Here is a 22653-nt window from a genome sequence, read left to right on the forward strand (position 1 = left end):
TCTCTAGTTGGATTGAAATACAAATTTGCTCCAAGATAGTTAGCTTGATTTCCAACAATTGTGCAAACTTTTAAACAAATTTAATGGTGAAATTAAAATATTATTTTTAGAAAATATCAACATCAAAGTTGGAGAAGGAGATTGGCCGACTTCCAAGCAAAATTTTGGAATTATTGTCTATTTGGTATATATGATCTTCTTCAAAAAAATTGTACTTATTATTAATTTAGTTTTTGAAAGGTTTGCAATTTTTGAATCAAAATCAATAATTCAACCATTAGTTATTGAATTTTTAATTTGTTGTAAGATTTGTTAAGAATTTATTTAAAATTTAGGATTTGATTAAGAATTAATTAAGATTGATTTAAGATCTAGGATTTGGTTAGGATTTAGGATTTTTTTTTAATTTGATTAGGATTTTATTAAGATTAGTCTAAGGTTTCACTAGAGTTTCATTAGAATTGGTCTAGGGTTTAGGATTTCATTAGGATTTGACCTAAGATTTGATTAAGTTTTATTAGGATTTCAATTAAGGTTTGATTAAGATTTATAAGGATTTTAATTAGGATTTTAATTAGAGTTTAACCTAAGATTTGTTTAAGATTTATTAAAATATTAATTAGAATTAAATTAAGATTTGATTAGGATTTATTTAGGATTTTTATTTTAATTTATTTTTAAAGATTTTATTTATTTATTTCAAATTTTTTATTTATAGTATTTTAAAAGATTATTGATATTTTTTTAAAGATTTATTTTTATATTTCTTTGAAATTTCTTTGTTATTTTTTTTAAAATTAATTAATGACTTCTTTTTATTTCTTTTGTAACTTCTTTTAAATTTATTTGGATGGATTAAAGTTTAATTAGGATTATTAAAGATTACTTAATATTTATTTAAGACTTTATTAGATTTGATAGGATTATTGTTGCATTTCTACTTATCTTCCATAACTAAATACTTTGTGTATTCTCAAGCAAGAATATACATAATACAATAATGCTACTCTAACAAGGGCCACATTATCTTTAAATATAACAAAGGTTGCACTTATAGTAGGCCTGAGGCTAATTTATATTGTTATTGTAATATAGCTACTAATTTAAGTTATGTGCATATTATTTGCATATTTACAAGCATTGGTAATTATAGTCATGGATATATACATATAAACCATTAATTACCTATATGATAAAATAAAAGTAGGTAAAAGTAGGTTAATTCCATAATATCTTCTATAAAAGCTTCATGGGAGCTTCATAGACATTGTTTTGACTTTATAGATGTCTCTAATTGACTTTTAAGATTATGAACATGGTCAAAAAGTTGGCCATGTGCCACACATGTTGGTAGCTTGAGGAACAAGCTAACTATGCGACCCACATATAGAAAATCTATTTTGTAAGCTAAGGCATGTGTTCTACAAAGTCAACACATATTTGAGGTCATATAGAACATCACCATGTTGTCGTATTACATGAAGTCTTATTTGAGAGTGTACCAAATACTTGATTGTCCAAGGTAGAATAGAAATTACAACAACAAAATCTAAATTTTAATAGAATACTAAATAAATTCTAATTAAACCTTAATAATGTTAAACAAGATTTAATCAAATTCAAAAGAAATCTTAACAAAATTACAAAAGAAACAATAAAAAATATTAAAGAAATTAAAAAAAAATCCATAATAAACCTTATAAGATCCTTAAGAAGCTCTAAAAACTATTAAAATAATCATAAATACATAAATAAATCTCAACCAAGTTCAAATTTAATCCTAGTTGAAATTCTAATAGACTTCAATCAAATTCTAGACAAACTCTAAATCCTAAATCAAATCCTAAATCAAACCTTAGACACTAAATCAAATCCTAAACCAAATCCTAAATCAAATCCTAAATCAAATCTTCGATGAAATCCTAGATCCTAAACCAAATCTTAGATAAATTCTAAATCCTAAATAAAACCATAGATCAAATCCTAAATCCTAAACTAAATCCTAAATTAAACCTTAAACAAACCATAAACCTTAAATCCAAAATCAAATCCAAGATAAATCCTAAATCTTAAATTAAACCCTGAATAAATCCTAAATCCTAAATCAAATCCTAATCTTAAACCAAATCCTAACCAAATCCTAATCAACTCAATCTAATCCTAGTATTATTTAGAACCTTAATATCTATCAATCAAACCATTGATTTTTCTTAAAATTTTGCACACTTTCAAAAACTATTCAACTATTTTTAAATTTCACATATGTATAGAAAATCAAGTCAATTACTGTATCTCAATTAAACTAGTAGATTGTTGAAGATCTTAGAAATCCTAATTGCCTCTCAAAGTCCAATTTCTAAGGCCTCAACCTACTTGAAATTCAATATCCTTTAATTGAAGAATTTGATCACCCTCAAACTTATAACATACACTTTAGACAACTAATTTCATAAGTTATCAAAATCTGAACTATAGATCTACTACCAAACTTATTAAATTCTCCAAAATATATCACACTTTATATTTCACAAATTCCAAAGTCATCTAAAACAACTGTGACTTTGCAAAGTTCTTGCTAAGTTGTTACATACTCAATTCCCTCAAAATCAATGCTTGAAAAAACCTTATCAAGTTTGCTCTCAAATTTTGCTCTTTGATTTGCCAAAGAACCTCCAAATTGCCGTAGGTGCTTGATTTTTTACTTTAGGATCTGATTTTGATCTAAGTTGATAACTGCTTCTTTTTGGATATCAAATTTTGCCCTTTTGAATTAATTTATATTTCAATAACTCCTAACTTCTTCCTACATATGTTTATATTCTTTATTTTTCTAATCTACCTTGTTTTGCCTTATTTGTGGCCTTACAAAATAAGTAGAAGCCTACTTTATAAAAAGATAGCATTTAAATCTTTAGTTCTACTTTTTTTAGACTATTGTCTATTTATTAAGATAATTTGCTATAATATTTGAAGTAAGATCTTCTATAATATAATAGATTCTTCATTCCTTTCACCCATTAGTCATATTACATCATGACAATGTAGCTCATACTTAAATAGTATATATAGAAGCAAGAATGAAGTCCTCTTTATTCATGTCAACTCCTTTCTTGCTTCTAGTCTAGATTTAAGAGTGTCTAATTTCTTTATCTTTTGATAATAGCCATTCTAATTTCTTTTTAATATATATACTACTTTATTATTATTTTGTCACTTTTCTTTTAACACAAATTTCTCAGGTTTATGCATCCTCTTTCAATTCATGTCCTTGATATATTAATAAGAGTATACTTACAATATTAGAGCTTTGTCTTCTCTTAATTAAGAGTAGATTACTCCTTTCTCTTGATAAGACATTAGCGTATTAGAAGTTACAAATTATCCTCTTCATAACTAATATTGTTCTTAATATCTTCTTTTTTCTTAAGTCCCTTCTTTTCTTTGTCTTGAGCGATATTAGATATTTATTTTTAAATATTATGATGGCATAGCTTCTTAAAAGGAAAAGTGCAATGGCATAAATGCAAGAACAATTGAGGGAGTTAATGCTTGTGATGCATCAACTTAATTTATCACCAAAAAGAGCAATAAGAATGGTAAGAAGTAAAGTTATAGATATGATTGGAGCTACTTCAACATTTGCATCCAATCATATCCCTTTTCTTATGCTAGAACATCCTTTCGGTACTAGAGAACCAAGAGTTGTCTTGCTTGAGATGCCTTATGTGTCAAAAAGATAAGCACATTTACGTATTCTTGAAGTTTATCACAACTTTTCAATGGTAGGACATTTTAGATACAACAAGTTTTTGAAATTAATATCTAGAAATTTTTGGTAGTTGCAAATGTGGAAGATTGTAAAATACTTTGTTCAATCATATGACATTTGTTCAAGGTTAAAAACTCCTCGCCATCGATCTTATGGACTTCTTTAGCCATTACTTATTCTAGAACAATCATAGTCTTCTATTTCTATGGATTTATTATAAATCTTTTAATCTCAGGTTTGTGTGATTCTATATTTGAGATAGTAGATTGTTTTATCAAAATAGCTTATTTTTTTACTATGCACAAAATCTATCACAAGTAAAGAAATTGCCAAGCTTTTCTTTCATAATATCTATCAATATCATGGATTGCCGAAAGATATTATATGAAATAGGAGACTAAATTTGTATTAAGATTTTTGAGAACTCTTTTTAAGATTCTAAAAATAAATATAAAGATTTTTTCAAGCTTTCATTCTCAAATTGATGGATAGACAAAGTACTTAAATCAAGTTTTGGAATAATACTTAAGATGTACCATCAATTATCAATAAGACAATTAGAAAACCCTCTTACCATTGGCAGAGTTTTCTTATAATAATAATAAAAAAAAAATCTATGCAACAAACATCTATCTTTGTTAATTATGGTTGCTATCCATAATTTGATATTTTTGACTTTTAAAAAGTTGATAATCTTGTGGTAGAACGTTTGACAAATCATTTGTTTGAGCTACATACAACAATGAAAGTGAAATTAAAAGAAGCTCAAGAATGACAAAAGATCAACGCGGATGCCTATTGAAGGAACAACCACAATTTAATGTAGGTGACAAGATATGATTATTTTGTTGTAATATCAAGCATACGTATCTTTGTGATAAGTTGAACTACGATAGGCTTGGACCTTTCCCTATTTGTAGGCAAATTAATCTAGTTCTTATTGATTACATCTATCAGAGTCAATAAAGATTCATCATGTCTTCCACGCTATTGTATGGCGTGATTTGTAATTTGGGAATAGATTGAGTACCTAATTGTAGACAGTTTAGCTTTGGCTTATATATGATGTCTCATCTTCCAAAAATCCCTTTATCTTACACAAAAGCTCAAATTATAATAAAACTCTTTAAAACATTTTGTTTCTGCAAAGGATGTTTTTACCTTGAATTTTAGAAATTCATATTTTTTGATCCAACCATTTAATTTTTTTCAAATTTCTATTTAATATAGATTCTATTTTTAAGCTTTATTACAAAAAAAATAACCTCCATAAATCTATTACCGATCTTTTGGCATCTTTGCAACCCTAATAGATGCTCTAAATCCTAATCTACAAACACCCAAAAATTATTTTCTTTATATCTCAAAAAACCAAAATCCAAATCCTATAAAATTTGTATATAAAGTTTATTTATATGATTACACATATTTTTGAAAATTTTGCACCAAAATCTTGTCAAATTACTCAAGATATAGTTTAAAATATAATCACTTGTGTATTAAGTCACTTACTACTCTTAGATTTACAAGTGCCGATTTCAATCTCTAATATCTCCTTTATTCTAACTTGTAATCTATCAAATAATATGCCAAAACTATAGTTGAGAAAGTGCTCTCTCCAAGCTTAGTTGCTGATCTTATGTTGCTATCTATATGCATGTTTTATATCCAAAAGTGAGATAGTAGATACAAAATCAACACTTCGACTTTGAGTGCTTATATCTCCAAATCATAAAAACTCCAAATCATACAAAATTTGCACTAAAACCATAGAAAAAAAATCTAAAATTATTGATCTTAACATTCAAAAGCTCAAATGGCTTGAAAGAATAATCCTAATCCCTAATATGGCCTCAAGCAGCTTCCTTAAAGTCCATTGGTCATGATTTTTGATCAATAGGAATGGAGATTTACATCAACCATTTCCATTCATTCATATGACTATCCTAACTATCTTCTTTGCTACTAAAATCCCTCTCCAACTCTTTTCTTTATAAGATTCAAGCAATATATGTCCTAAATACCATACAAAAGAAATAAAATAAGACTTTAAGAGTTACCAATATCTAGCAAAGGTGACTCTAAATATTTTAAATTTACTACTAATATGATTAACTTCAAAGTCACTATCAAAAGAAAATAAAGTTATATAAATTCTAATAGAAGTCCTTTTAAACAATCTCTTTTTGAGCTAAAATTCTATCTACATCCTATAACCAACAAAAATCCACTGACATGGCTTTCACCATGTTGTCTAATATATTATGTATTAAATATATAAACCCATTATTTTTACATGGTAGTTGAATTATAATATGACAACATGTCTCTTCTTGAACCATACAAGACCATGAACATATGAAGAAGAAAACAAGTTCCACCTCCTTTTTATAGAAGTGGACAATAATGAAGAGTTTGAAATCAAAGAAGTTCTAGATTTAAGGTGGCACCGAAATAAATTTGAATATATTGTCCATTGATGCGGATATGATATTAGTGAATGCACATGGGAGTTAGTAAAGAATCTTGCAAAAGTAACAAAGGTTGTCGAGGCTTTTTATTGATAACATCTATCAAAATCAAGTTAAAAAATAATAAGTTTTTATTATAAAAGAAATAAGATCCATAAAAATTTACATTCTACTTTCTATCTTTATTTGTGATTTCTACATATTTGTAATACTAAAGAAATAGAGAACCAATAACCAATGGATTTGATTCAAGAGCCTTGGTTTGTTGATTTGCTAGAAAAGACATTAAAATTGTCACAACCTTCAAGACAATGCAATGAAGATGAAGACCCTCAAAAATGACATGTACTTCTTTGAATAGATGGTGAGATATAATGTGTTTGGTATCATGATCTTGGAAGAGTTACCCAATGTTTGGAGATTTTACTCAAGGTAGGAACAACTCTTGATGGTGTTCTAAATATTTTATTTAAAAGAAGTTATGAAGGCTTCAACAATGATCAAATAACTGGGTGGTCTTTTGGCCCTAGTATTAGACATTGTTAATGATTGAAAGGCCCTATCAACCATCTTTAAAGATAATCAAGATCAAAATATGAGCAAATATAATTCATTCCATCTTAGATTTTTTCAACATATGATGACCACTCTTCATAAAACTTGTCTCTAGAAAGGGAGATAATTTCATGGACATACACTTATAAACTAATATTTATCTATATGATTAAATAAAAGTAAATAAAATTAAGTTAATTCCATAATATCTTCTATAGAAACTTTTTTGAAGCTTCATAGACACTGCTTTGACTTTACATGTGTCTATAATTGACTTTTTATATTAGAAACATGGTCAATAAGTTGGCCATGTGTAACACATGTTGGTAGCTTAAAAAATAAGATAATTAAGTAGTCCACATATAAAAAACTTGTTTTGTAAGTTAGGGCATGTGTCGTGCAAAGTCAACATATATTACAAGTCTTATAATATATCATTGCATAGCTCCTAGTTAGATAGTATGTATAGAGGCAAAAGTAAAGCTCGCTTCACTCTTGTCGATTTTTTTTTTCTTTTAGTCTAGATTTAAGAATCTCTAGTTTTCTTATCTTTTGGCAATAGCTATTCAAAAAAATTTTAATATACATATTACTTTATTATTATTTTATTATTTTTCTTTTCACATAGATTTTTTAGATTTATGCATCTTCTTTCATTTCATGTTGTTGACATTGACTTAGATTAAGTAAGATTAACCAATTAATTTCTTGCTAATTTCTTCACTTTCATAGGCCAAAATTAATTTCTAAGTTTGGTCTCAAACTCCTCTCAGTTAGCAAATCCACCTTGAAGCCTTTAGCTTTTAGCTTGATGTTGTACCTTTCAAATATTTGGAAGCATATATAATTTATTTGTTGGTATTTGCTCCAAATAATTAGAAGTATTGTTGCATGCTGAAGAGCCATTTTTATATATCTTCTTATTTTGAAGTCTTTGAATATGTATTGGACTTAATCAATTTCAATCTAACAGATGTCAACTTTCTTGTCTTAGAAACTTCTATTCGCCCTTGTAGGATAGCTATTTAGCCTAAGAGGTGTTGTATCTGAGTTTCCATCTGGGATTGCTTAGCCATATCTCTCATGCTATAATTTCCTTGCTAAACTTTGCTATTATAATACATTTTTTTAGTTGACTTTTGAAAGTAGTCCATTGTAGTCCAAAAATAGTATCCAATGTAATCATAATAATTGACTTCTAATTAAATGGTCGCTATCAACACACTACTAAAGAACAGACTAACATTTGTTCTAATATCAATGAAATAGGATTAAATTCTCTAAGATCTAAAACCTTACAAAATCCATAACAACAAAGATCTTGATATAATGTAAGATTAAGCTCATTAGAATAAAATCGAAACTAATTAAATAGAATAGAACTTAAAAGACAAGACTAAATAGAAGAAAATAGAATCAAATAGAATCAAATAAAAAAACCAAACTTTACTAAAAGAAAGAGTTTGAAGTCATATCTAATTCAATGCCTAAATAGCCTCAGTTAGTCTTATTTATACTTTATTCAACTATCTTAGAACTTTTTAGAATGTCTCTAATGGTAGATCATATCAAAATAACCTCCCTTCTAGAAGATTCTAGAGATAGGTTCTACCATAATAATTGTCCTTCTAGAAGATTTTAGAGGTAGAATCCACCATGATAACTATCCTAAGCCTTTCTAGAAGGTTCTATGGTAGATTCAACATGAACCGCCATCCTAACACAAATTCTAAAAATTTCCCAAAAACGACCCTACCTACATATTTTTATGTGTGAATAAAACAAACATCCTATCTATGTCCTATTACACTAATGGCTATTGTAAGTAGTCAAAAAAATACTTTTCGGTAAATCTAACTTTACCGTTGTCTTTAAAATATCTTTCTATGCTAAGATCAACTACTCACATGCCTCTATTTATGGTCATATGTAATTTTTATAAAGATATTTACTTCCAAAGATTTTAGCAATTATTAAAAATTCCTTCAAATTTGACATCTTCATGGCTCTACTTGTTTTTTGGTAGAAAGGATGTTGATCTTATTTTCTTCATTCCATAAAGTGAATCCAATGATGCCATTGCAAGGCTTCTATTAATTAAAAAAGCCACTTTGCTGCTTGAATTTAGAAAAAAACTTCAAAATCACCATTGCTAAATTGTATTAAAATCTTTTAGAAAATTATAATTCTAATTCATTTTAAATCACATGAAATGATTGTAGGTGAACTTAGAGGATTTCAATCAATTTTTATAGCAATAATTAACAACCTTTATTAAAATTAACTAAATTACTATTTTAATTTTTTAAATCTTATTACTTTAATCCTAATTAATCCAATTTAATGAATTCAGCTAAGATTTATACTATCAAAGGTTATAATCCTTAAAATTATACAAAATTAGATTTTTTTTATATAAATTATAATTTAACTTATTCAATTATAATAAAATAAGGAAAAAAATAAAAATTTAAATTTTGGTGCATAATTGAAAGCTCTTAAATGTTTATTCAGAAAATCATATCTTATTCCAAAGGTTGGAGAAGAAAAATTTCATTAGCAATATAACACTTTCTTTAAGCCAAAATAATTTTGTCTTTGTACTTCTTCTATAGTTATAGTTATTGATTTAAGTTCTCTTGAACAAATTTATATAGCATTAGTTAAGGACTTATTAATTTATAATATCAAGCAATGCCTTGACAAGAATAACTTCAAATTTGTAAAAGTTCTTTTGTATTTTTAAAATCATTCATATATTTGAGAAGGAATAATGTGATTTCATATTCTTGAATTTTGTCATGATTTTTCAATTCCAAGAAATTTTGGATTTAACAAAATATTGGACATTATTTTTTAAGATTTATAGTCGTTTCAAATGTGGAAGATCATGAAGGATTTTATTCTCTCCTATGACATTTGTTCAAGATCTAAAAATTCTTGACATCATCCTTATGGACTTCTATAACTACTACCAATCTCAAAATAACCATGGTCTTCAACATCAATAGATTTCATTATTGAATTATCACCATCAGCTATATTTGATGTTATTTATGTTGTTGTAAGATTCACTTATAAAGATAGTATATTTTATCTCATGTAATTTTGGAATAGTATTTGAGATGTGTATCATCAATTATCAATAAGATGATTGGACTTCATATTTATCTTTAGCAAAGTTTGCTTATAATAATTTTTTTCATGCTTTGACTCAACAAATACCATTTTATTTTAATTATAATTATTATCCAAAGCTTCATTTATTAGGTACATCAAAAGATGACAATCTAATAATTAAAGATCTTGAAAAATAATATTACAGCTGCAGAAAATTTGAAAGATCTATTTACAAGCAACTTAAGATTTTTACAAAGCATTTTTAGAAAAATTTAGAAAAAAATCCATGCTTTTAAAATTGAAGATAAAATATGGTTTTTTTAACAAAATATAAAAACTAATCATCCTTGTGATAAGTTGGACTATTGAAGACTATAACCATTTTGCATTAAAAAGCAAATCAATCTAGTGATTTATTAGTTGGAACTACATACATCTACGAAGGTACATCTATTCTTTTATGTTTCTTTTTTAGAAGCCTATTTAAAATCAGCTATTTCTAAAAGAATACAACCATCATTGCCTTGCATTAAAATAGATAATCATGTAGAACATGAGGTAGAAAAGATCCTTGATTCTCAACAAAGAAGCTAAATGGAGTATTTTATTTATTGGCTTGACTACAATATCAATGAATATATATGGAAATTAACAAAAAATCTAATTAATGTATCTCAAAAGATATAATATTTTCATCAAAGCTATCTTTAAAAACCTAAAACTATTTTAGGATGACTTACCTAAGTAGCTACTACTAAGATATTAAATATAACAAAAAAAAAACAGATATGAAATCAATGCTCCTCGTAGAACTTGGAGTTAAAAGAAAACGTGATGTTATAGATATCAAATAAAAGATTTTAAGAATATTCTTTAAATATGTTATTAAACTCTATAAGATTTTTAAAGATTTTTAAAATATTCTTAAAAGACTTGAAAAAAATTTTAAAAACTTAAGAAGATTAAAGAAGTTGCTTGAAAAGCTTCATATGATTGCTTCATCTTGAAGTAATATGGAAACTTCTTGAAGAGCTTCTTAAAGTTGCTTCATCTTCAAACAATATAGAAACTTTTCAAGGACCTTCTTAAAGCTGTTTTATGTTCAAGTAACATGAAAACTTCTTAAGAAGCTTCTTAATATCTTGTATACATTGGAGCTGAAGCTGAAGATATCTTTAGTCTTGATAGCATATTTCTTGGATCTTTAATTTACTTCTTTTAGTATTAATCTTGTACTTATAAAATTTAATCAAGTTCTTGTTAGTTTTCTTGTTGAAACTCTTTCATTCAACTTCTTATTTGATCTCATGTATAGTGTATTTATGATAGTGTTGGACTATAGTAAAGTCTTGATGGTTGGTAATTTTCATACTTAATATTACTTGGTGAATTTTTCACTTTTCATAGCTTAGTTTACTCCAAGAAAATTTATTACTTTCATTAAAGTAGACTTTATTTTTAAAGAAGTTCGTTGAACATAGAAGCTTATTATACTCCACCAATAGAAAAGGTATGTAAAAGGCTCTTGGAATTGGCAATAATAACCATGGTTTTGAAAAATCTAATAGTGAGTCATCTAAAAGGCCTTTACATAGAGCAACAAATAGCTCAAATCCTTATTTTAAACAATTTTTTTATTTTTATAATTTAAAAATGTCAAAAGAATAAGTATAAATATCTACTATTATAAAAATTGTAAAAATATTGGATATAATATCCATACTTATTCTTTTCATAATATTCATATTTTACAATCTTTTACTATTATATAAGCAATTGATTTAAGTTTATTATTAATTGAATTAAGTTTATTCTCAATTCACTTAAGTTTATAATAAAGATATTGTAACTTCAATTAAGTACATTTTGAATTTGTAATGATCTACTAATCAAGTAGTTTGAATATTAATTGAAATTAGAGTGTTACTCTAAGAAGTTAACATAATTTGATTTGTACTTATATGCATATAAATTAATCTTATTGTGCTTGTATAAGCTACCATGACTCTCTCATTTTAATACTATGTTACTCAATATCTATGACGATTGACAAAAATATCTTGATATAGACAAAATCATCATAAATAATCATATTTGGAACACCTTCCACATCTATACTTTGAATCATTGTATCTAATGCCACAAATATATATACTTTTTTGTATATAAAATCTATCAAGGCTTTCTTATAGTATGCAAAAAAAATCAACTTAATACTTGATAGACATATTTTGTGATATTTGGCAATGTAATATGTTATCAATTACATAAGCTATTTTTTGCCTTTTTTTTAACTAGTTTTTAATATAATCTTGAAGTAGTAATCATAAGCTCTAAGTAAATTGTGAATTCCTTTATTTTCAAAAGCTTTATATCTACTTCTATCTATAATAGTATTAAAAGGTAATATTTTTAATTAATTATCATGTTCATTATACTATAAAGATTTTGTCATAGATACACTATATAAAAGACCAAATAAGAATTTGAACAAAAGATTTTCAACAAAAAAGCTAACAAGAACTTAATTAAACTAGATAAATAGAAGACCCAGACTATGAGAGGTAAACTGAAATTCCAAAAAATATGTTATTGAGACTGAAGAATCCCTCAGCCTCCACTCCAACATATACTAGATATTAGACAGCTTCTCAACAAGTTTTTATGTTGCTTGAAGATGAAGCAATCTTAAGAAGCTTCTTGAAAAGTTTTCATATTCTTTGAAAATGAAGCAGCTCTAAGAAGCTTCTTGGATAATTTCTTTAATCTTTCCTAAATTTTTTAGAATTTTTTAGAATATTCTAATAATCTTTTAAAATCTTCTAAAATATTTTAGATTTTTTAAAAACATTTTATTATAATATTTAAATAATATTCTAAAATCTTTTATTAGGATATTTTTAAAATCTTCTAAAAATATTCTAAATATTTTCAAAATCTAATACAATATTCTAAAAATATTTTCAAGATCTCTTTATTTGATGTCTATAACAGATTTTATCATATATGTGACTTATTAGACTTGACCTTGAATAAATGAACAAGTAAAAATATATTTCAAAAAATATTTAAAAAAATATGAGAGCATGAAAGCTTACAAGAAGTGTCAATGCTTTAATAGAAGGTTTATATGCTTTAATAGAATTAGCTTCATATTCCTCAATTTACAAGCAAATCGTAGTGTCCACCAATCAAATTTCTAAAAAATGAAATACTTACATAAGTATAAAACAAAAAAGATATATTTCAACAAAAAAATATATAAAAATCCTCTAATAGATCTAAAATCATAATAAACACAACCTTAATGGCATGTCACATCTTTAGATGAACTTGACATAAAAAAAATTTCTACTAGAATACTACTTTGATCTTAATATATAATTTAGATGTATTATTTTTAAATCAATATTAATTTAAGATTTTATTAAAAATAGAAGACAACAAAAAATAAAAAGCACCTAAAACTGATCAACATAAAGCCTTTTAAATTCACAAATCTAACCTTTGCAAGTGAATTTTTTAAATGATAAAGGATTATTTCTACTTGTAGAGCCATATGGACCATGTACCATAAGTCCATGCTTAGTTCTACTTGCATGGCTATACATACTTACAATGTCATTTACTTGACTAAAATTGACAAGTCTTCTTATTGGTAGAACATTATTTATTATTACCTCATACACCTACATAGAACTTAATGCTTTATTATTTCTTACAAAAGAGGTGCACACATACTTTTTGAGTTGTCACAACCCTCTTAATTTAAGTACCTTATTGAACTACATTCTTAAACTTATTGGTTGTGCAAGCATTGAGTTGTGTATCATCCATACTTCAAGACTCCCAGTACTATGCAAGGCCAAGATTATACCACTACTTAACCATTAAAGATTATAAAGATTGTGAGTATGGAGGAGAAGTGAACTTAGGATTCTATAAAGGCATGCTTTTGAATAAATACGCATTATGGCATGACAAATAACAAAATCAGCAACAAAAATCTTGTGGAGGATCTTGAAATTTTACTCCTTGCATCAATTATCTTATGTACACTCAAAGATATTTGAAACATTTTCCTTACTCTTTCTTATACTTCAAATTATAATTTAGAATAAAGAAGGTCAGAAAAACTAGAGAAAAATTAAGGTGTTATGATATAATATGACTATATAGTGAAACTATAATCAAAATTAAATTTTTGATTAATATCTAATTATTTTGGTTCAATAATAATTCAAGGTATCTAAACATGGCTTTTATAAAAAGCCTCTTAGGTTATTTTCTTATCTTAATAGTTAGTAGGTTGAAGGTTGATTAGTACTTTTACCTTCTAGACTATAGAGACTCTTTTACTACTTTAGAAAGACCATAAATTGATAAAATCAGATTAAAAGAGGTAAATAATTAGTATGATTGATACTAGGGTTAAGTTGAGGGTAGGATTGGGCTAAAAATCCCTTAGGATAGATTAAATTGATATCCGAATGTCGACCATTTGTGAGACATGGTTGAAATCAAACCTCTAGCCATTAAAACGGCTGCCTAGGACAAAATAGGTTTTTATTTGAAGATCAAAGATTAGGATTCGAGAACTAGGTGAGAGCTTGTTTTAGAAATATAAGGCTAATTTTAGTAGGATTTGTTGGAACTAAGCAATTGTTGTTGAAAGTTAGGGTTTGTATCAGCAACTTGAGATTTATGCAATGAAATTAAGGCTAGTACTCTCAGCTAGTTTATAAAATTGATGTCACATCTATGATTTAAATTTTGATAATGCTTGGTTAATTAGGTTTTCTAAATGTATATGAAATTTTGTAACAATCCAATCGTAAAATTAAGAGATATCTGGGTTTTGATACAAGAACATATTGGAAGTTGGTAGTTTGAGGTTAGGTAGGATTTCTATGATATCTAAAGATCTACTAGTTGAATCAGGGTAAAATTTTGCATGGTGTTAGAGGACTTGAAGATCAAGCTATATACCAATTTTGAGTTGAAATTAATAGTTGGAGAAGGAAAAATCACTATTGGAACTTTTGCATTACCTTTCAAGTTGGCAGCCAAGTAACATCAATATAGTTTTTGGAGGTTTTCTCACAATTTGCAAGTTGGATTGGGCTGAAATTTCTTAAGCATATATTAGACTTACATTGCCAAGTACATGCAAAATTTCACATCAAGTGGATGGTTAGATTAGAGGTTACAACTTGTCAAAGCTCACTAATTAGAGTTAAGACTTACAAAAAAAATCTAAATTGCTTAAATATGAAAGTAAGAAGGTAATTGGGATTTATGTATGATTGAGGCTACTAAGAAGAGTGTTTTTTAGCACTTTTGAATTGAAATTTGGATTATATTCTTCTCATATGGATGAAACCTATTAGGATTTCTTGGATACTTGTGAAACATAACTTCACCTTCCATAGCTAGATGCTCACTGTATTCCTTAGCAAGATAACACGTAATACAACAACGATTCTTCATTCCTTGCATCTTTATTCTATCTTTTCTTTCAATTGAACTTCAAACCTTAAAATCAAGATAAATTGACTAAATTGTAAATATAGTGGATGTTGTTTGAGTCATAGACATTAAGGTGAAATCACTTCAATTATATTATAGATATTATAGATATCAGCTGAATCATAGATACAAAGGTAAAATCACTTTAATTACTTCCTAGACAATATAAAGAACAATTAAGTTGTGGATATCAAAGTGAAATCACTTTCATTGGATTTTAGACATTATGGTATCACGGACATACATATTTACTTTAATAATTACTTAAATAATATGAATAGAAAGAAGTAGATAAAAATAAATTAATTTCATAATATCTTCTAGAAGAGCTTCTTAAACTGCTTCATAGATGTGGTTTCATCTTTATACATATTTATAGGTGATTGATAGATTAAAAACTTGGCCAAAAAATTAGCCACATGTTGCATGTATCAATAGCTTGTGGTATAAGCTAATGATGTAGTATATATATAAGAAACTTGCCTTGCAAGTTAATACATGTATCTTGCAAATTGAACATGTATTAGAGGTCTTATAGAACTTTGCTACTTAGCCCTTACGTAGACAGTATTTATAGAGGCAAGAATGAAGTCTTTTTCATTCTCCTCAGTTTGAAGGATCTTTAATTTTCTTATCTTTTGGCAATAGCTATCATAGTTTCTTTCTAATATATATATATATATATATATATATATATATTTATGTATTTATTTATTATTTTATCATCTTTTTTTGAGAAAAATCTTACTTATTTATTTTCCTTCATTAAATTCTTGTCCTTAACATATAGAGAAATTACTTTGATTGAGTAGTAGATATCAATCCAAATTACTTTGGCTTGGTCATAGACATCAAACTAAAACTACTTTGGTTAAGTCATAGATATCAATGTTTGCTTTGATGCTTTAAAAGTATTTAAATTCATATATAATTTTGGATATAGTTTTGATTTATATTGTTGAATTTTTGCTATGTGTAACTAAGATCAATGCTAGTTTGGAAGCTTTTGTCTTTCATAACATGCCTACATCAAGTTTTATTGGTGAAATTGTGTTTTTTTTCTTTTTTCTTTTTTCTTTTTTCTTTCTTATAGAGCTTTTATTGAAGCTTATGATTTTATTTTTTATTATTGGATTTGAGCTTGTTGGCATCATTTCTCTCTTTCTACTTCCCATATTTGATTTTGTGGACATAAGACTTAAATGTGGAATTTAGTTTTTGGATTGAGTTTGGCAGTGTGTACATTTTTATAATTTATGGAGTTAATATTGTCTTACTAATTTTGATTTGTGATCTATATTGGAATTGTTGGAATTTATGAGCCAATAGATGTAGTTGATAGAGATTGGAGATTGCAAAATTATGGATTTTTTTGTGATGTTCTATGTGGATACTAGATATAGCAAGCAAGTTGTTTGATTCATCTTTGTCTACTAGTTGTGTCACAAATTAATGATTGATCATACACAGTTCAATCCAAACTTAAATTTAATTTAGCTCATAATAGATGTATCTAAACTAGTGTATCTATCAAAATGAATTGATGTGAAAAGCAACTAATCTTGGGTGCAATAAAGAAAAGAACTAGTGGCAACTAGGCTTTGTGGTAGCACATATTAGCCTCTTGCCTTACTTACAAGTCCACTACAGTCTGCAAAAAAAATATATGCTTGCAATGCACAATATACCAAAGAACATAATCACAAGAGTGAAGGAGTGATTCTATTTATTGATTATCAATCATTAGTGTAATTAGTGGTATAAAATGCACAAATATATTTTGTACAATATTTTTTCCTAATCACTTTTTATGTCAAAATTAATTATTAAAAAAACAATCAAATAGAATTTGGAGTAATAGATAGTCTTCTATCTTTTGCAAGAAGAAATCTACTTATTTTACACATGATTGCAAAGTTGGTCTCAAGTTTGGTAAAGCATCTAAGTACAAGTGTCTTTGATTGTTCAAATTGATCTTCTAATAATGGTTGTAATGACAAAGTGTGCCTTGACAATTTATTTTTTAATTTCTAATTTATATGCATATTAGAATAATCTGGTGATGATTTATTTTTTAATGATTTTTATAATAGATGGATCAATTTAACATTTCTTTATATAAAATTTAAAAATAAAAATATACAAAAAATTAAAATTAAATAAAATATTATTATTGTACTTTATCAATTATTAAATATTTATAATGGTATATGTGAGTTTAAGCTTAATTTTTAGTAATTTTACAAATTATATATATATATATATATATATATATATATATATGTGTGTGTGTGTGTGTGTGTGTGTGTGTGTGTATGTAATGTAATTAATAGTGTAAATGTTCTATCATTAAAGGATTCTTTACATGTACAACCCCACTTTTAAAAGTTGTGATTTAAAAGCTTAATATTGCTCTTTTGTTTAGTGAAGAAAACTTATCTTATAAAACTTTGGCCATTAGAAATAGTACAAATTAAGACATGTCATCAATTAAACCAAAATATTTTTTAGTTGTAATTCTCAATGTGAATGTTCATAAATATAAATAAACTCTTCAAAATTTTGACTAATTTTGGTAAATATAAAAAATATATAATTTATGAGAATTTTTAGTAACTTTTGATATGGCTTCTTAAATTTTAATAAACTATGTATTATAGAGAGTCTTATTCAAATTCCAAAAGATAATACTATTTATAGTATATAAGAAAAAAATATATTCTACTTCTTATTATTCTCTTACAATCTTTTGGTTGATTTTTCAAAGTTTGAAGCTAGTATATAAAGGCTTAATAACTTAAACTAATTACTAAGTTTAAGGTTATTTTTCAAGCCTTTCTAATAATTGTAAAAATCTCTAAATTACTATAGATAATTTTATAGCAAATTATTTTATAATACTGAGAAGAAATACAAAGATTTTTTTGATGGAAGGATAATTTCCAATCAATAATATTAAATATTCTAAATATTTTTTAGGAAAAAAAAATGTCTAATGATTCTTTGTAAAATTTATTGCTAAAATGTATAGTGATTTTACTAGAATTTAATATCAATTTATAATAAAATTTTGTAAATATTCATGATGTTTTTAAAGTTTTTATTATTTTTTAATAATTTATATTATTATTTATATATTTACAAGATTTATTGTGTAAGTATGTGTATATATATATATATATATATAAGATAACATTAAATTCTAAAATTTTATTAATCTTCATAATCTATAGAAAGCTTCTATTATTATTTTAAATAGCTTCTATAAAATGTTTTATGGACTTCTATAACATTTTTTATTTATTTAATGAAGATATATAAGTTATGCAATGTAAATAAGAACAACAATGTGCATTTCAACCTTATTGATAAAAGTCTTAAAACAATTGTTAGCATTATTATGTTTTTCGATCTTGTAATTATTCTTGATATGTATACTTATATGTAATTTTTTATTATGTTCTTTAGAAAATATTTCAATATATGTATAGTTTTAATAATAAAATTATCAAAACGAAACATGGAAATATAAAAATTTAAATTCTAATAATTAAAAATACTTCTTACCTTCAAAGTTATGAAACTTTATGAATTACACATACATTTCAAGCATGAAAACTATAAGGACAATAACAAAATCATATTCAACATATCTACTTTGGCATCTAGCCATCAAAACTAATTTTGAATTGCCATGATTACATGGCAATCAATTAATCAAAAGTAATACTAAAAAAAGAAATTCTAAATAGTTCAAGAAATAACCCATGTATTTATATGTTCTTATATAAATGTATTAATTGAAGACCCAAGGAGAAGGCTCGGGAAAATATTACAGATAAAAAAAATGAAAAAATAATAATTTTAAAATAAACATCAAAACATATAATAAAATAGTGTATATTGTACCTACTGAGAAATTAAGATGAAATTCTATGCACAACACTTTGAAAAATGTTAATTAGATAACAAACTCAACACCAGGAAAATACCTTTAAAAGTTTTCCTTTATTCAGCTGTGAGATAACAGAAATTGGTGTACATTTACCTCTTATCTATTATCGTGTATAATCAATATATGACCCAATTACAATAAGTCAAGACATCATAATAAAAATTGATAAACTAGTAAGAAATGATCATTAGCCATATCTCCACAAGCCTGTTACCAATGAATGACGTAGAATTGCTTAATACAGTACCAGGCCCAATGAGGAAATTATAATTACCATCCATAAAACTGAACTCCGTTCGTCCACGTCAGAAGTTTACGGCCAAGCGTCGCCATATGAAACTGCCCGGTAGATTTGGCGGGAGGACCACAATTCAGATGGCATCCCAGTTTAGGATACAACGAGCCTTATGAAGCTTTGGCGAGCAAAACAAACTGCGCAGTCTGCTTCGCGCGGTTCAGCGCTCCATTTACCCTTGGGTCACTGGAAATCCCGCGCGCCTCTCCTCCCGCGCAAATTCATGTGAAGGGAGATCTTCCTGTGCAGGATTAGGCTGGTGATCAGCAGTTAATTGCCTACAAAGGATGGATTAGCATTCTTGGCCTTGTAGTTTCCGGGTGCGGTCCGGCTTCATGTCAACTTTGTAATCTCTCTCATGCTAAATTTGGGTACTTGCTTTGCAAGGTTTAGATGGAAGCTGCTGTGTTTTGTGGATAAATTGTGGGTGCTCGATTGATTCTGCTGAAGTGTGTTCATGGTGCTGGTCTTCGACTGAAATATTTCGTGAATGCTGGTGGGAATGTTTGAAGAGCAGCACGTACCTCTTGCTGGTGTAACAATGAAAACGTCTGAATTCCACAAACTTGGTGCTTGAGGTGATTTCATTGGCAGTAATAGATTTGGCTTGATAAAGCGTGGGCGAAAGATCATGGATGCAACGTTCCTCATGAGCAACTTGTTAGGAAGATGAAGAGACCAAGAAGTAAAATGTACTCTCGTGACATGGAAAGCAAGGACCTCATGCGAATGAAGCGAAACATGGTTGGGACTGTTGTCTTAGAAGGTGTTTTGTGGTTTGAAATGCCAAGAATTGGTGTTGCGATGCGAGTTTGCAATCAGGTACAGAGGTTCTGAAAGCTCCAGACATGGAAGTTGGATCTTGGAGATTGAATCGAAGGAGAGGAGGTGCAAGTGCCACGATGAACGTTGCAGCAATGGCGATGCTGCTGACTGCGGTAGGGTCAGTGATGTTGATGTCGCCGGAGATCATGCTTGTGAAGTCATCACAATATGACGAGAGCCCATTGGGAACAATGAAAGTCGCTGCAACTGTGACGGTGTTGAAGGTGGAGGAGAAGGCAGGGGCGGGTAAGGATCCATTGGAGAATAGAGGGAAGGCGTTGACAAAACCAGTGGAAAAATGAATGGGGTGGTTTCGGAAGAAGCCTAAGTCGGAGGATCACCTTGCTATTGCCAAGAGAAAGCCGCGCTTGCGAAAAAGGCCATACAAGAGGCGGAAGCACAGATCAAAGGCGCGGTGGCGGAAAGGCCAAGTTCCCCTGCTGATGCCATTCTGGAGAAACTACCCTCCCAAGTGCAACACTGCTTCCTTATCAGGTTCTCTTTACAATCTTGCACATTGCTCACTCTCGAAACAGGGAAATGTAATACCAACGTGTCGTGGTTAGAACTACGTGAATGCGTATTCATCGGTCCCCCCGTTTGAACAATATAAATTCCTCGTTTACTTCAAGAAATATTGCAAGCTGCTTCCAAAAATTATTGGATCGCGTTTTAATTGACGTACATCAAGATTGAAGGAGATACGGAAGCGATGGGAATTTATGAACTATATCTAATCGAGAGGATGACATGTCGCTTGTCTTGATGCAATTCTAAGAGGAATGGACTTTAAATTCTCTCATCTTAATCTACGCCGAGGTTGGAAGGCGTTACTATGTCGACATTCACCATACAGCTGCATTCCCAAGTTTCAGTTTCTGCATTGTGAGTTATTAAATGTGTTTTTGCTTTGGAAAATAATGTGAAGAGAGAGTTTTTACTTAATGTCATTATGCAGGGAAGTACGCGGGTGACAAAGCATCACAAACGGCCGAAGCTGCCATGAACGTAGTTGGAACTGCGCAGGAAATGGAAGAAGTTGGTGCACGTGCTGTGCACAACAAAGCAGTATCTGTGAAAGATTCAACTTAAGATGTTGTCGCCGCTGCTAGAGACAAAGCGGAGTCTGCACTGCGGGAAGTGAGCATCTCTCAAAATCTTTTGGGAACTGTTTCCGAGCACTTTCAAGCTCGAGCCTGTACTATCTGCTCAGAACCAGCTTGTATCATAATCAAAACAGTTGGGTCTACTTAAACACAATCAAGTTTTGGTAGTATGTCGTCTTGAAAGTCACAATGGTTGTATTTTCTTGTGATGCAGACTGAGATGAGTGAAAAGGAAGTTGCTGAGGAAATCCACGACAGAGCAGCCGAAGCTCTTGAATCAGCCAAGGATAAAACATGCGAGAAAGTTGGGGTAGCGGGAGACACAATCCACGATGCAACTGGATATGTAAAGGAAAAACTGCGTGAGATTGTTGTAGGCGCCGTGCACGAAGTGTATGATGTCGGTCAGGCAGCGAAAGAGAGAACCTCCGGCGTTGCGGAGTATGCCAAGGACAAGGTGTATAAAGGCGTTCAAGGCGTGCACAAAACTCGGGATGCTGTGTTTGGCAGCGTTCTCTCTGGAGTGGACAAGACAACGAACACCGCAACTGATGCAGCCGAGAAGGTGAAAATCACTGCAGAGCATGCCGCTCAAGAGGTAAGGGAGGCTGGCCGTGGCATCTAGGACAAAATGAAAGATGCAGTGTGCATGACTGCGGATTGCATCCGAGCGCGGGCACATGACGCTGGATCCTTCCTACCAAATCTACGCCAAGGTATAGGGTATGGATACAATGGACGAACAGAAATCACCAGCAACATTGCAGGATCTGTCAAGCAAACGGTCAATCACGCCGCTGAAGATTTGGAAGAGATTGGCGAGAATTACTACGACGAATTCAGGGACATGACGCGAAATGCGTACCGGATCGGCAAGGACAGAGGGGGAGAATGTTACGACTTTGTTAGAGATAGAGCAGGTGAATACAGCTATGACCGACCTCAAGACTGGAGCCCCAGAAATTACTTCTCGGCAATGAGATGAAGACCCGCTGTTTATTACCACAGTGAACGCGACACAGCGGAAG

The 22653-nt window shown here is 28.7% G+C and overlaps 1 protein-coding gene across 2 annotated transcripts; it reads left to right on the top strand.

The window, feature by feature from the left end:
• Window positions 1-20821: 20821 nt before the first annotated feature.
• Window positions 20822-22250, top strand: LOC112292108 (uncharacterized). 2 transcript variants are annotated; one of them, XM_073539245.1, is made up of 3 exons: window positions 20822-21014; window positions 21478-21659; window positions 21840-21974. In XM_073539245.1, exons 1-2 carry the CDS (start codon window positions 20822-20824, stop codon window positions 21609-21611), a joined length of 327 nt encoding a protein of 108 aa, XP_073395346.1. In that variant the 3' UTR covers window positions 21612-21659; window positions 21840-21974. The 2 variants fall into 2 exon arrangements, with proteins under 2 accessions (XP_073395346.1, XP_073395345.1); XM_073539244.1 differs by lacking the exon at window positions 20822-21014 and having other exon boundaries at window positions 21519-21659; window positions 21840-22250.
• The last annotated feature ends 403 nt before the right edge of the window (window positions 22251-22653 follow it).

This window comes from Physcomitrium patens, chromosome 15 (assembly GCF_059467195.1).
Source record: "Physcomitrium patens ecotype Gransden chromosome 15, ASM5946719v1, whole genome shotgun sequence".
Classification (NCBI taxonomy): Eukaryota; Viridiplantae; Streptophyta; class Bryopsida; order Funariales; family Funariaceae; genus Physcomitrium; species Physcomitrium patens.